This window comes from Ricinus communis, chromosome 10 (assembly GCF_019578655.1).
Source record: "Ricinus communis isolate WT05 ecotype wild-type chromosome 10, ASM1957865v1, whole genome shotgun sequence".
NCBI classification, from domain to species: domain Eukaryota; kingdom Viridiplantae; phylum Streptophyta; class Magnoliopsida; order Malpighiales; family Euphorbiaceae; genus Ricinus; species Ricinus communis.
In genome coordinates, this window is record NC_063265.1 from 15,871,215 (window position 1) to 15,887,517 (window position 16,303).

General features: G+C 28.4%; 1 protein-coding gene across 1 annotated transcript; it reads left to right on the forward strand.

Annotated features, from left to right (window-relative positions):
• Positions 1–8,842: 8,842 nt before the first annotated feature.
• On the forward strand, positions 8,843–14,411 carry LOC8288391 (ethylene-responsive transcription factor ERF024). The gene is made up of 3 exons (XM_048380363.1): positions 8,843–8,854; positions 8,946–9,030; positions 12,769–14,411. Exons 1-3 carry the CDS (start codon positions 8,843–8,845, stop codon positions 13,581–13,583), a joined length of 912 nt encoding a protein of 303 aa, XP_048236320.1. The 3' UTR covers positions 13,584–14,411.
• Positions 14,412–16,303: the final 1,892 nt, after the last annotated feature.

Genomic DNA, 16,303 nt, shown 5'->3' on the forward strand with positions numbered 1-16,303 from the left:
AAATGTAACAACCAAGGTATAGAAGTGTTATAAAAAAAAACTATAAAGTATAAAATTATAAAAATATAAAATTACTTTAGAGCCAATAAACGATGTTAGCATATTTAAACTATATGATAGTCTTTTATCACAAAATAATCACAATCCATTTTTACAAATTAGTGAAACTATAGTGTTTTTATATTTATCTTTTTATTTTAGTTGATAAGATAAAATAACTAATGGTCGAATTTTAGACTAGTCGATCATTGAGATTTTCATACTATATCCAAAAAAATTCCAAGTCAAAGATTAAAATATTAAATGAGACCAGGAAAGCATTTTTCTATATGATACATGAACATTAAAGACAATGTTGTCATTAAAGTGAAGAACCATTACAAGAGTTTTTAGAAACTCCCAAGTTTTTCCAATGTGGTATGGAAAAAGAAGAATAGGATATTGTATTAACAAGGATTAATAATTCTATATTGATATAAAATATAAAAATATCGAATACCGAATACTAAAAGATATATATAAATTATTTAACAATTATCAATACAAGCATTAAATTATAATTTTATTGAAAAAAATGCTTTATTCAGTTGTATTAAATCACATATTGACTTTATAAATATCTTTTAATAAGTCCGATTATTTACATATTGAATTGAATTTCTTTGTTCTCTTCATTATTGCCCTACTCAGTGGTGTTGAATCACATATTCAACACTCTTATGATAAAATGCTATAATATTCTATTGAACGAGAACTCAACGCTTCGTAACAGAATGAGTTTAAAAATTTCTATAAAAAAAATTTAAAAGTCAAGACTTTTCAACTTTAAATATAAATATGCCTTATACGAAAAGTGTGATGATGTTTTGTATCCATGCACATATAATATTGCTTAAATGTGTTCACATGTGTGTATATATATATATAAGAAAACTTGTATATCCTATGAGGATTTGCATAAAAAAGATATATACATATTAACCTCATGTTAGTTGCAAAACAGTGTTATCCTGCATGTGAATGTGTAGCAAAATTAATAAATAAGGAAGTACTAGAAAGCAGCAGACTGCCATTAGACATGCACACAGTATCAAGAAAACAGAAACGTACCATTCTCTATTCTGTCTATAACACAGTGTGTAAGAAGCATGGCTTGCTGCTGCCATACATACATACATACATACATATCACATAAAGCTATAATTATAGTTCTGAGAGAGAGAGGGATGTTTCAGCAATATAAATTTCCTGTATCAATGAGTTGACACTAATATAGTTCTTCTCTTTTAGCGTGTTAACCATTGTTCTTTATTGCTGGAGGTGTACCTACCCTTTTATTATTACTATATATATATATACTTTGTCCTTGTAACTACTCAACCGTTAACACTTCCCTCCTTCGCCTTTACATATGTTGTACAATCAAGAACTTGCCCTTTCATGACATGCACGTGTGATGCGATTTTTACCATTCGATTCTGATTTTTTGCCTCAATAGTTTAGACTTTAGATTTGTAGAATTAATAATTAATATGGTCCATGAAAAGTCTTAGGTTGAAAACAGTCCTTAACAAATTTGCAGCATGAATCTATGTCTTCTGTTAAACGGAAGTTATCTCAAATTTATCCTTTTTTGTTATACGGATAATTATAATTAATTTAAAACAAAATATATTCTTTTAGTGCATGAATTTTTTAAAAAATTCTATTTAAGAAGAAAAGACTCCAGTACAGAATGGAATTTGATGTTGTGCAGTTCTAGTAGGAGAGAAAAATCCAATTTTGCAGATAAAATAGAATTTGAGTTTAGCTAATATTTATTTTTTCATTTTAATTAGCTATGAATGGAGTTGATACTCAACCCCAATACGTTAAATTGATAACCAAAAAATGAAGGTGAATAAAGTTCGAATCTGGCTATATAGGACTCTCAATCTATAAATTAATTAAGAGTATGAATTAAAGAGAAAAAAAATTAAAAAGTAAAGTTTTTGATCCATAGTAATTACATGTCAGTTTATTTTCTTTAAAAGAAACGATAGTGATACAGTAGCCAATTGAATTATAAAGTATATACTTTATTCTGGTCCAAAATGTGATCTATGAAAAATAAATACACATATCCGTATCACCAAATGAGTTTAATGACACTCCTCTTGTAAATGTTGAACTTTATATATCCAAAAACCTTACCAAAGTAAATTGTTAAAAAGATATATATATGCCATATGAATAAGGACTTGTACTAAGTTTATCTGCAAACGATGTAATAAATTTGAATTTCTGAGGGGAAATAGAGATAATTGATTGAGGAAGAAAAATAGTGAAATGGGTAGGGAAGTAAAATAATTAAACAGAAGAATCTCAGTGATTCTCAGAGAGTCTGAAGGCAAAGGGGGGCAGACTGAGAGAGTATGGACAAGAGTCTGAGAACTGATGGGTTAGCTTTTGAAGTGGCAGAACGTTCCATCCATGCAATGTCTTTAGTCTCTTTTATAATAGAAAACCAATGGAAATTGGCAAACATTATAACCAAACAAAAAATATGCACGAGTGGCCCATTATCTACGCTGATCAGGTGCTGCTCCTGCAAAACCCTAATCTGGTAGCTCTTGCAGCTGGCTGACGTGGCTATGTATATATATATTTTTTCTTTTTATCAGAAAAGTGAATTATTGGGTCTTTCATAGACAGAAAAGAAAGCAAAGGGTGAGTATTCTTTGTCTTGACAAAAATTGGCAATGTGGGTCCACATTTCTTAGCTGGCTATCATGTTTTTGGGTTTGATTTGATGATGGGTTTGGATACGATGGGTGCATGCATTCGAAGATTTTGTATCAAATTTTAGAAACGAGAGAGAAAGAGAAAAAGCTGTGATATAATCTTTTTTTTTTTTTTAAACAGAAAAAAGTAGTCTTTCTTTTTCTTGATTCTTTTGTTGTTTGTTGTGTAGGGTTTTGTAGCATCCATTTTCAAAAGTGTGATCTCCTAAAGTGAGTTTGAGCTCAAAAAGCTCATTTATCAATTTTCCTTTTATAAGGATTTTAATTTTCAAGATCTGTATTTCCGGAGCCAACCACTGTTCCGTTCGGATCATCCATATTTTCTTCTTCTTTTTATGTATAAGAGTTAAGTTAAGACGTCAACACCTGAAAATTAGAGGTTCCAGACCTGCAGAGCAGTAATTACTTCCCACTTCTTTTTATCTGACTTTAAAAAGAATTTAAATTTTGAATTTGGCATGGCAATGTTCATTTAAACTTTCCTAAATCCTTTTTGTTAATAAATAAATAAATGCTTTTCAGATTAATTAAACTTTAATGGGTTAGAGCTCATAATCAAACACTCCTAAACATGATTCTAATATAATTAAGCCGATCAAGTTAATAAATAGGAAACGCCCACCATCATAATTATAACATTATAGATGAATTATTTCTTCTTCTTCTTCTTCTTTTTTCCTCTTAAAGTGATTAATATGTCTAACCTTTTATTTCTAATTTTTTTTCCTTCAATACTCTTAATGCCAATTTAGTGTAATCTTTAGCCCAAGTTACTGTGTTTGCAAATGTGTTTCTCGGACAGTTTGCACCACTTTTTATGGGTGTTTTTTTTTCTTGTACCTAATATAAGTAATTATTGGTGATTTCTTTTGATTGGATAATGGATACGGTAGGTATCATCTCACTGCCTCTTTCTTCATCATAAATCATAATATAGTTTACGTGATCAATTGTCAATGCTTAGTCAACTAACTAAAGTTGCATGCTTTTAATTCTTGAATTTATACAATAAGTTGTTGCTTATTGAGAAAATTATTAGCTCTTGAGAACTTTACTTTAACTTTGCTCTGGTTTTCATCATAACCTAAATCATTGTGAAGATGCCCGACAACCCATTAAAGAAAAACTTGTTAGGAAATGTATATATATATATATATATATATATATATATATATTGAAATTAGAAAGAAGTATCATTTATATATTATGTGGACTCAAACTCTTTTTGAACTGGGGACTTAGGCAGACCCTCCAACATATGATATATATTGTTCCTGTTGCTATAAATGTCTTATTTGCGATTCTCATCACATTTTAGAGCAACTTTCTTCACTGCTCTGGCCCTGAAAAGAAAAACCAATTTTGGTTTTTTTGCAAATTAGATTTTTATATTTTAGGTCTAATGAATTTGCAAAAATCTGAATATTTTTTAATGGATTTAGAAATATTTTTTTTGACTTAAAGCGTGTGATTGGAATAAAAAGAATTACATATAATAAATTATAAATTGCAATAACGTTTAATCTGCCAGATTCAAAATTAGACCTAAAAAAACTCAAACCTCTAGAACTTAATATAAATATAGTGGTCAACTGTACATACATCTATAGTGTAAGGAATAAGATTCCATGTTCGTTCTTTTAGCCCACTAAAGCATTTGTATTATCCATATATGCTGCTATAAAAATTCATAAATGGTAAATAGAAACATTAGACGAACTTACAAAGGGTAGCAATGTCAACAGAAAATTGCAAACATTGCCAATTGTAAGTCCACTTCGAAGATAAGTGAAGTGAAGAGATTGAGCTAATCTTGTCAAATTAAAACAAGTATCTCCACAATTCAAATTGCAGCTGATAATTAGTGGTTGTCACCATCCGGATGATATGAAATTTCTAGTGATGGAGATCCATCGTGGGGCCGGAAGTATCAAATAATGGCTTTGGACCCCATTCATGATAATGAAACCTATCAAGGAAAATGATAAATAAATTCGTCCAATAATTATTCTGCAATTTTAGGTAATTTATTAAGATATATGATCATGCATTAACCAGACATTTTATTTATTATTTGATTTATTTTCTCGGCCCATAAAATAACATGTCTAGGGTTTTAAATTAATAACTTTTACTAAATATTTTAATTGAATCAACAGTTATATTTTGCTCAAATTCGAATATTTATCAATCTTGTGAGATTTAATTATACGGTGGTCTATGTTATTATTATATGAAATAAATAAATTATTGTTTACTTATGCTTTACAGCCCAAAAAAAGTTAGAAATTTAAATCCCATTAACAGTTTTCCATTTTCTGTAAAATTTCTGTTGCGAAAAAGTAAAAGAAAAAAGAAAGAAAATGACATTGAGTATGAAATTAATTAGTGTACTTAAGAGAGAGAGAGAGAGAGAGAGAGAGAGAGAGAGAGAAGGTAGTGGGAAGTAGCAGTAGCAGTAGTCAAAGAAGGATTTGATTATGAGCCGGAAATTAAAACTGAAAGGGAAGGGAAGGGAAGGGAAGGGAAGGGGGAGAGAAGGGCTGCCAACCGAGCGAAACTTTTTAGTTGATTTGGAGTTAAAAGTTGTCTTATTATTTTGCCTATGTGGGGAGTGAGTTGTCACCCTTATAATAAAATAAAGAGAATTAATAAAAAAAAAGAAAAAAAAGAAGAAGCTTAATCATGAAACCTAAGAAAGTTGATGAGAAGATTTGATTTGTGTACTAATTAAAGGAAGTATCTTTTTAATGGGTAAAGTATCTTTGTTTTTGAATCATCAAATAGCAGCATCAAGTTTAGACAGGTGTCTTCCATATAGGCTGTGTCTCTTCTACATATGCATACACTAAGTTACTACTTCTCTTGTATCCTTCTTCCCAACCACCAACTACTTCATCATCATTCCTCTATGGACTTGTTGCCCAAGTTCCTTTTTTGTTTTTATTTAAACAAAAAACATTCATTAGAGTAGGACTGGCAATTTACTTGATAAAATAAATAAAAATACTCAAATTTGATATTTTTTTAAACTTATAATTTATAATATCAATTAAATTATTCCATATCATTTTTTAAATTTTACATATGATATATATGTACTTTAAGAAATTATATTTAAATTTTATTTTAAACGATAACTCATATAATTAATTGATTAGATTATGAAAAGAAAATTACATTCAAATCCATATAAAAATCAAAATCAGAGAGTAGTGGCACTCAAGACCCGCAAATCATAATGTAATCTTCAGAATCCTGTGGATGTTTGCATAAGAATACTTTTAATTATTGATTAAAGAAAAATGTCATTGTTGTTCAAATCACATTGGTTTAAACTTATTTTCAGTATCCAAGTCCTTTTAATTTTTTGTGGGTGGATCGTAAAACTAGTCCTCTTGTTAGCCCGGACATGGAGATGAGATAGGCCCATAGGAATAGTCTCATTTTCGGCCTTCAAATAATCATCTGAAAATAATACAAATCCAAATTATTTCGGGCTTTTAAGCTCCATCATGGCGAAAACGAGCCCAAATCTAGTTATGCATTTAACTACGTACTCATTTTATGGGCCTGACGGTTAAACCTATGGCCCAGTATTGGGATGACTAATTTCTACAGAAGATAACTAAAACATGGTTCGGAAAAAAAAAAGACACACACATGTAAATTTATAATTAAAGAAAAAAAATAATTTCTTCATTATTTTCGGTGTATTTCACCAATTGTGAATGAAGGATACATGTCGTTTTCCCTTATTATCCAAGTCTCGAGAATGAATGATACATGTTATTTTCCCTTATTATTCAAGTCTTGAGCAGTCCGATATACATCCCATAAAATAGTTAAATGTAATATACTTAAAAATTATAATAAAATGTTTGTGGGGCTCATGAAAAAAATATATTATAGACTAGGAGTTAACAAATGAAATTGAAAAGAAAATTTATAGTTGCTCAAAATTATTTAGAATTAAAAATAATAGACATTTATTCGTACGTTGTACGACCGTTATAATTATTTCTATTATAAAAAAATTAAATTTATAAATATAATTTAATAAATTTATAAAAATTTAGTATTAATTTATAATATTTAAAAAATAATAGCAAACTAACTATTTTTAAATGTATTTATTTTTTTTAAAATTCTATTAGTGCAACAATATAAAAATTATTTTAAAAATAAATCTTAGTTAATTATAATATTATATAAATTAATACTATTTTTTAGAATTAAAGATTATTATATAATTAAAAAACTAATTTATTGATTAAAATAATATTTAAAATTATCAAATTTTACAATTAGAATTATTATCTAATTAGAAAACTAATTTATTAGTTAATAAAATATTAAAATATAATTAATATTATATTTTTTAATATAATTATTATCTAATTAGAAGACTAATTTATTATTAATATGTTATTTTTTATGATTAGAAAAGTGTTTAATTAGAAATTTGACTTATTAATTAATAAATTAATAGAAAAAAATCATAAAATTACATCTAAGCTTGAATTTGTCAAAATAAGTACACATATCAAATTAAAAATTTTATATGTCAAAAATTAAATACACACGTCGAAAAAATTTTAAGCCTAAAAAATTAACATATATACTTGTTGTTTACCCGTGCATTGCAAAAACCGTTATTATTATTTTGATTATAAAATCAAGTTGATAGATACAATTTAATAACAAATTTTTTTTAATATTATTTTATAAACTTTTTAAAAATAATAGCAAATTAATTATTTTTAAATGTCCTTAATTTTTTTAAAATTTTAAAATTTTATTAATGTAATAATATAAAAATTATTTATTAATTAATTATAATATTATAAATTAGCATATTAATATAATTGATATTATTATTTTTTAGAATTAATAATGTATTATATAATTAAATATTTATTTTTTATTACATATAATATAAAAATATAATTTTAGATATTATTTCCTAATTAGAATAATATAATATTAAAATATAAATAATATGCTATTTCTTATGATAGAATTAATATCATTATCTGATTAGAAAATTATTTATTAATTAATATAATATTAAAATATAATTAATATCCTATCTCTTAGAATTAGAGTTAATGTTTAATTAGAAATATAATTTATTAATTAATAAATTAATAAAAAATTATAAAATTACACATAAATTTAAATCTCATATGTCAAAAGTAGTACATATATTAAAATAAGAAATTTATGTATCAACAATTAAATACACATGTTAAAAGAAATTTAAATTTTAAGAATTTATATATATATATATATATATATATATATATATATATATATATATATATATAGATTGAAGAGAGATTTGTTATGTAGGTAGCATCTATCCACAGCAAAGCTAGTCTTATGACCGATGTTGAATACTAACAACACAGCATATTAGAGCCTCCATTTTCATTTTTCAATAACGGCTAATATCTTTGAACTATATGCTCAATAATAACCAAAAAATAGGGGTAATAACATCCCATTGTGGTAGTGCTATTTGCCTGGAGTGATTTTTAAATTAAAATATCATGCTATATTAGGACTATGTGTTATATATTACCAATAAATTTATATAAAATAATTAGATGAGGAAAAAAACAGATTGAATATTCATTACGAAAATAGGAATTTTTCTTTTAAAATTATTAGATGATTAAGTTTTTTTAATTTAGACATAACTATCTCTCTATTTACCAAGGATTTGAACAAATCAGAAATAAAGAAAATAAACATATGACAATATTACATATGAAGGGATTTCAAACTTAATCCATACAAACTGTATTAATTGGGATCCACTTAGTTCTTGAAAATGACAATATTACTTGAATGCAAGGAGAAAAAGAAAAGGAAGAAGAAGAGTAGCAACCTCATTTTTGAGGCTGGACTTTTCTTTCAAATAAATCATCAAATTGGCGAACAGGAAAGAAATCGAAAATGAAAATGAATCTTTCAGCTTGCCTGAGTCTGATATTTCCCCTAATTTACGCGGCGCGGCAGCCTGCTACCAATACAGTAACACACGTCTATCTATGGCGAGCGAGGTAGACAAAATTTATATACCAGCCTACAAAATATTTATTTATTGTTATTATTATTTTCTCTTTTGAATTTTTATGCTCCAACACTTTACAGGTTGAGTCCTTGAAGGTCTCCAAACTCAAACGTTATCCACGATACAGAATCCTGGGTCCATTCATGTCTCTATCAAAGGTTGAGGGCATAAGGCCACACCACAAGCCACAAAACACATCTTTCTATATATATATATATATATATTAGCGTGTATAAGATTGGAAAGGTGACTTCAGACATAGATTTTATGCTGCACTGTTTTATTAAGACATCATACTGTTCCCACTCTCTTCAAATACTGTACCCACTTGTTGCTTGTACGGATATTTTCACTTTTCTTGTCTTCATTTCCATTTCATTTTCTCACAAATATTTTCATTAAACCGACATGGAGAATTTATTGATCTTACATACACGCCGACTTGCTAACAATCTCTTGACATTCATATTTATAAAATATGTACATGACAGATTGAAGGAATTTTGGGAGGGAGGACTTGTAATATAGAAAGTTAAAAAATTCAAATCCTGACAGTTCCATTTTCCGTTAAACAAAGTTTCTCGAGTACTAGAACAAGAAGTGTTTACAGTCCCATATGTCTAGATAAAGTGGTGGTGTCGTAGTGATATAAAACTCTAATGAATGGCAATGGTGCTTATATTATATTTTACCTGATAAAATTAAATGGTGCACTATGCCTAAATTGGAAAGGATATATAAAAAAATTGCTGTCTCTCATGGTGGTAGAGTTTATAAAGATTAAATTAATAAGTTAGCATTAGATTGGTGGCATGTAACTGGTTAGAGGTGGGTGCTTGCTTGCAAGTTGGAGATACATTAGAATACTCTTCTCTTAATAGTCAAGAGGGCGATGATACAGAATTCATGCACTTCAAGTTCAAATCCCAACGCCCGCAGACATGCTTGGAAGCTGAGTAGGTAGGTACAGATTGCGACCCATCAAGAATTTCTGTTCTAATTCTTGCTTGCTTAAGTAACACTCTTGAGTTAGTGGTTTCTTTTAGGAAAAAAAAGAGGAGAAAATTCTGGGAAGAAAAGAATGGAAATAAAAAGAAACCAATATTTGATATTGGAAAAAAAATATAAATGTTTTCCTGTTCTGCTATTCCTTGCTATTATTGATGTATTAATTTGAATATCCAGGTTTTGAAAAACTTACCTTGAGACAAGACATCATTAATTCCAGTGGCTAAAAGAGCAAATTCTTAAATGGATCATGTTAGAAAAAATTGGATGGGATTATGAGTAAATTTTGTCTGAGTGAAAGTGACTTATAAGTCGACAAATACACTTTCTTCTGTCCTTTAATTAATTTTATTAATTTAAAGGGGAAAAGAAAAGCTCTTTTCCTTGCTGTCTTTGTTTTTCTGTTCAGATTATTAAAATTCTCTAAGAAAGGCGTCAAATTATTTTAATTGAGAGAACATGGATACTGTAGCCTTATATTGCACATAAAGAATTTATTTTGTTTTATTCATCCTTGTAAGAAATTTAATTAGGTATAAGGTCACTCGTTCTAATTAACACATAGTAGACAACGTTAGTTTCATTTTGTGCTTGTCCTATTAGGACATAGTTTTAAGCAAGTCATTCCAAGGAAGAAAGAGTTATATTTACTTGTGATAACCCCCATCCCCCATGGAGGCAAACTGAAACCAGTGTCCAAATAGAAGGGCCTGCCTTTTGTGTCTTGCCACAATTTAGCTTACACATAAAGTCTTTTGAATAATTAAAAGCCTGGTAAGCCACATATAATCAAAACACAACGGCACTCCTCTCTTAATAATGGAAAAAGAAAAACAAGTTGCACTCCTTAATTTATTGGCAATGGAGTCCTTTTACGTTTGTGCTTGCACAAAAAAATCAATTAACTTGTGCAGAATTTTAATTCTCTTTTTTAATATCTCATGTGACTTTTCTTTTATGTTTATTTGATGCGGAATTTAATTCATATTTTCACCTATTCTTATATCTAATTTATAATTTTTTTAAAAAAATAGAAAATAAAATCAATTACCAAGTGACTGGTCCAATTTTATCTAAAAGTTTTTTTTTTTCTTTGTATAACCTATTTGTATAGATGGAACTAATTAAATGTGTTTGATGTTGGTTGAAAATTCATTTGGTGTTTGTAAGTTTGAAAGAGGCAAAGTAATAAATAAATGATACAAAGCATACAAAAAGGGATGAATGAAGAGATGGCAATTTTATAGAAGCATAGAGTAGTAGAAGAGGAGGGTAATTAGGTGGTGTATGAGGGATCGTATCTTTGATGCTGGATCCTGATCCTGCAATAGCCAAGATGTTGTCTCTCAAATCTTTTTTGCTTTACACGTATGCCCTTATATTGGTGTTCAACTGTTGGCTACTATCAGTGTTAGATTCATTCTTTCTTTCAACAATTCAATGGGGAAAGTGTAAACCTACTCGCATTTCCATTTTCTGATTGGATGTGTATCTGGTGCTATGTAATCCTTTCCCAATCATTTCCTTTTTTCTTTTCTTTTCTTTTCTTTTCCCCTTTTATGTAGGAGATATAAGATTAAATTATCACACTCTAAATTATTTCAACTCTTATGCTCCCCTAGACAAATATACTTCTCTTTTTCTTTTAATCCATCTTAAATAATAATTTATTTTCATTTCTGATTGTTCATTTAGTAAATAATTCTTAAATGTCTTTTTTTTATTAATTAACATATATATTATAACATGCAATTAATTATAGCAGTTTTGTTCTTTAAGATTCTAACTTATACAGAAAGTATAATAAAAATATTTTAAGAAATTAGTATAAATATTAATGACATTAGCTAATATTCCTGGAATTTTAACACAAGTTTTAAACTTTTGAAAGCCATTTCAGCACTACTAAACTAGTTTATATATATAAAATTCTAACTAGTCTGATATTTTTAGATACCTAATTCCGTCCGACTCTTATACGATGAATTTAAAAAATATGTAATGGATTTGGATAAAAATCGGATTCAATATTTTGTCACCATAATGAATAGAATAAATTATATAAGTTTTTGTTCTTTTCTAATTCATTTATTTATTATAAGAATTTATTTTATTTATTTATTTATATCTTTTAATTTTATTAATATGTATACATTAAATGAGTTTATTATATAGATATCCATTTTATTATCTAAATTTATTTATACTAGCAGATAGAGTACCTATTATCTAATTAATATTTACAAAATATATCTATAAATATAAAATATAATTGTGTTCTAGACGCGTTTGAATAGTATTAATTTTTAAATAGATAAATGATAGGTTCTTGGTAATTATTTTTTTTCGTTCTATACTAACTATCTTTTTTAAAATTATTTATCATTTAATGCAATATTGATTTTTTTTATTTTATTCTTGTATTAGAATGTGTGTAATTAATTTTTCAATATCTATAGGAGGGTAATTTAATATAATTTTACTATTTTTTTTTTGTGTTTAAACATATGAAATATTTTTTTTAATTCAAGTAAAACAACAGTTAGTCAGTTCGTATGCAATGGAAAGAGTACACTTTAGAAGGATTGAGGTTAGAATATCTCATATTATTGGATAGGCACTTTAAGCATTGCGATTCCTACAAGTACAGTGTGCATATTCCATTATTATCATTATAAACAGTTAATGATAGCATTAAGTAGGATTTAAGAGTTATTTAATCTAGCTCTCTCTTTCATCCTGTCACTAAAATTACTATTACTAGTACTAGTACTATGCAATCATCATTAAAATAAAGAAAATCTAAGTACAAAACAGGAGGTAAGAATTAAGGCGAAAAAAAGAGAAAGACATCACTTCTTTTCTTGACGTTAAGTATTAATAACTAATAAGCAGTTAATTTTGCCGCAAAAACGCAGTCCAACCCAGATGTCCAACAAAGAGCTGTCTTACACCCCAAATCCTTAAAAGACAGGCAGTGCAGTTCATCAACAACTGGTTTGCACTTTCATGATCTTCTTCTTCTAATTTCAGATTCTTCTGTTTTCGATCTCCATATAAATGGCTTCTCTCACTTATCAGCATCACTTCAAACCCATCATCTTCCCGCCATTAGTCTTAACTCTTTATCTTATCACTATCAAAACACAATGCATTGTTCTCAGCCAAGCAACACTTCCACCAATTCTTCTGTCTCTGGCCGCCATCCCGTTTATCGAGGAGTTAGGCGAAGGAGTAGTGGAAAATGGGTATCTGAAATTAGAGAGCCTAAAAAGCCTAATAGGATTTGGTTAGGCACATTTCCAACTCCTGAAATGGCTGCTGTTGCTTATGATGTTGCAGCTTTAGCACTCAAAGGTAGAGATGCTGAACTTAATTTTCCAAACTCAGCTGCTTCTCTTCCTGTTCCAGCATCTGCTTCGCCTCGTGATATTCAGGCGGCTGCTGCTTCTGCTGCTGCTGCTATAGGCGCTGCAAGGGATGCGTTAGGAATTGGTTCTAGTAGTCATCAAACAGTAATAATGCAAGAAAGTAACTACAGGCCAATGGTCCATGAATTTGTTGATGAAGATTTGATATTTGATATGCCTAATCTCTTAGTTAATATGGCTGAAGGAATGCTTCTTAGCCCTCCTCGCTTGGACATTGCTCCTGATGCTGCTTTTGATGATGAAAATCCTGGAGACCAAAATCTTTGGAAATTTACTTAATTGCGTAATCCTTATCTTAACTATCGTATATGTATAATAACTAAAAAATCAGTCTGCAACATTTTTAAGAAAATAAAACTTGAGACGTAAGAGGAAGATGTAAAATATCTATATATGTATGTCATAGTGTCTTTGTCTTGTGTTGAAAAACTGCAAAGCTAGCTAGAGCTGAAAGAGATGGAAAAGCTGGAGAAGGTGTGAGTAAGTTGAGTGAATTAATGCCTTTTTTCTTCTTCAACTTTCTTTCTTTGTTTTTTTTTTTTTTTTTCCCCGTTTTTTGTGTTAATTAGGCTCGATTTAAAGGTTGAAGACCTTACAGTTCTAGAGATGACTCTGGTACTATAGAGCCAAGTTAACTTTTCATCATATTATTGTTTTTCTTTTCCCCTTTTCTCTTCCTTTGAACAGGGCTTCCTTATCTTTATATGTTGGGGTTGTGCTGCTATGGTAATTAAATAATGCTTTTGGAGTGACTGAAGAGAAAGGAACCTTTTTATCTAATGAAACTTTTATGTGCAGCTTTTGATGAGTTCTTGTTTTCATGGCCAACTTTTTTTTCCAATATGACTTTGATGAGATCAATAGCGCAAGAAAGTTGACAATATCTGTCTGCATATGCTCATGATTTCTTGTTTTCTTGGGAAAGGGCAATCTAAACTATGACAGACAGTACAAGTAGTATCCTTGACATCCATATCTAAGTGGTCGATCATGGCCATTTAACTGACACCAACAGAACTTGCAACTACCAATATCAACTTACTCACATATATATTCTCCAATATTATTATTATAATATGATACTCAGAGGATCGACCACAGCCGCAATTTCTTTCTCATAGCTTATAGGAGAATAAAATTCAATGACAATCTCTTTACGGCTCTACACATCTGTAACTCACCACACATCCATGATTTAGTTTATATATAAACAGTGATCATAAACATGTATGACATGTGAATTGAAAGGGAACAAGAATAAGGGAGTGCTCCAGAATGGCCCAAATGCTAAATGTTTCAGTGCTTTTCTTATTGTTCAGTTTTCAAATCAAAATGAAGAGAATAATTAAGCAAAGATAACATCCGATGGTTTGGTGAAGAAAAGCAAACCCAAGTTGCTAGGTTTAGTCAATTTGAATCATTAATAAGTTGAAATGCTTGTTATATTATAACAACATATAATTAAAAAGACTATTAAATTCTATACATCTAATGCAGCCCAAACACAATATATATTATTATTATTCAATACTTTTAATAATTATATCAAACTTAAAATAAATTCTTTTATTTATTTTATATATTATCTTTATCTATCCACCGAGTGAATGATTGACATATATATATATATATATAATATTATTTTTTTATTCATTATATACATATATAAAAAAATTACCCATATTAAAAAAGCATGTTGCTGTGTCGATGATAGCTTAAAATATTTGGTGCTGCCTAAAATTACCTTACACTTTGTTGACGTGTCACTCTCAACAAGTTGGGTAACTGACACGTGGCAATGAAACAGTGGAAAAGTAGTGGCTTAGCCAGGTTGGCTGAGTTTAGATACCGATACTTCACCTTCCTGTGAATATAATATTATTGTAATGTATCTTATGCGTCCAACTAGCTACCTATTTATGGCTATAAAGTATATAGTCCCATACATTTGATGGATGATTTTGAGGAGAGAGCATAACCACTTAATTAGTTGAATTAATCAACTCCCATTAAATTAATGAAACTTAGTAAATTTTTTATGTTTTCTCTAAAATTATAATCTGATAACCTGTAAAATAATAATCAATTATTACTATAAAAGAGAAAACTATTTTCAATAAAATTGCTAATGAGCCATTTTATACACGTTTCTTTTAATAGAATATATGTATTTTTAGGTTAAATCCATAGGCCAAGCGAGCTTCTTTATTCTTGAGCAATTCGTATGAGGATCAGGAAGAGTCCCGCCTTTAGATCATAGCAGAAAGTTTACTGAAAATACGAGGATGAATTTACCTAATTGCTGAATTCTAATTCTTATTTTGTTAGTAATAGATCAAATTTGTCACTGCGCTTAATAGAATTAAAAAAAATAGTCATATGATTATATTTCTTGGAAAAAGAAACAAACCCTAATTAATTAGAAAAGATTGCACACTGTAAGAGACCTTGAAAACAAAAGGGTTGGAATTGATTCTGTACGTACCAGTACTCCATTCCCATGACTAGACAAGCAAAAGAATGAGCTGTGATTAGAAATGCTTTCATTTATTAGTGATTTAACATACAACCAATCACTTACTTGAAAACGTATTCTTATTAATAATCACTCCTTAGTGTCACCATTTGATTTCAAAAAAGAGTCTTAGCCGTTCATATTATTCATTTGGTAAGCAATCATCAACCTGTTAAGGAGGTATAGATATAGCTGCAAAATAATAATGGATAAATATTATATATTTCTTATTTTAAAAATGTTTATTTTCCACCAACTTCATTCAGATTTATTAATTTCATTTTAACTAAAAAAAATTCTTAAAAACAAATCTTTTTCTATGGTTGACTATAAGATTATGGGCATATAAATTTTCCTCACGTGGTATATGACTAGGGAAATATTTCGACTAAATTATATTTATTATAATTAATCATTTATATGTAAATAATTTAATAAATATATTACAACAAAATAAACACCAAAAATTCCGTCATTATTAATA

Bases quoted from the DNA above. Each gene is read 5' to 3' on its own strand.
- LOC8288391 (XM_048380363.1), top strand. The intron at 9,031-12,768 runs GCATAAGGCCAC...ACTAATAAGCAG, and splicing joins GTCTCTATCAAAGGTTGAGG to TTAATTTTGCCGCAAAAACG.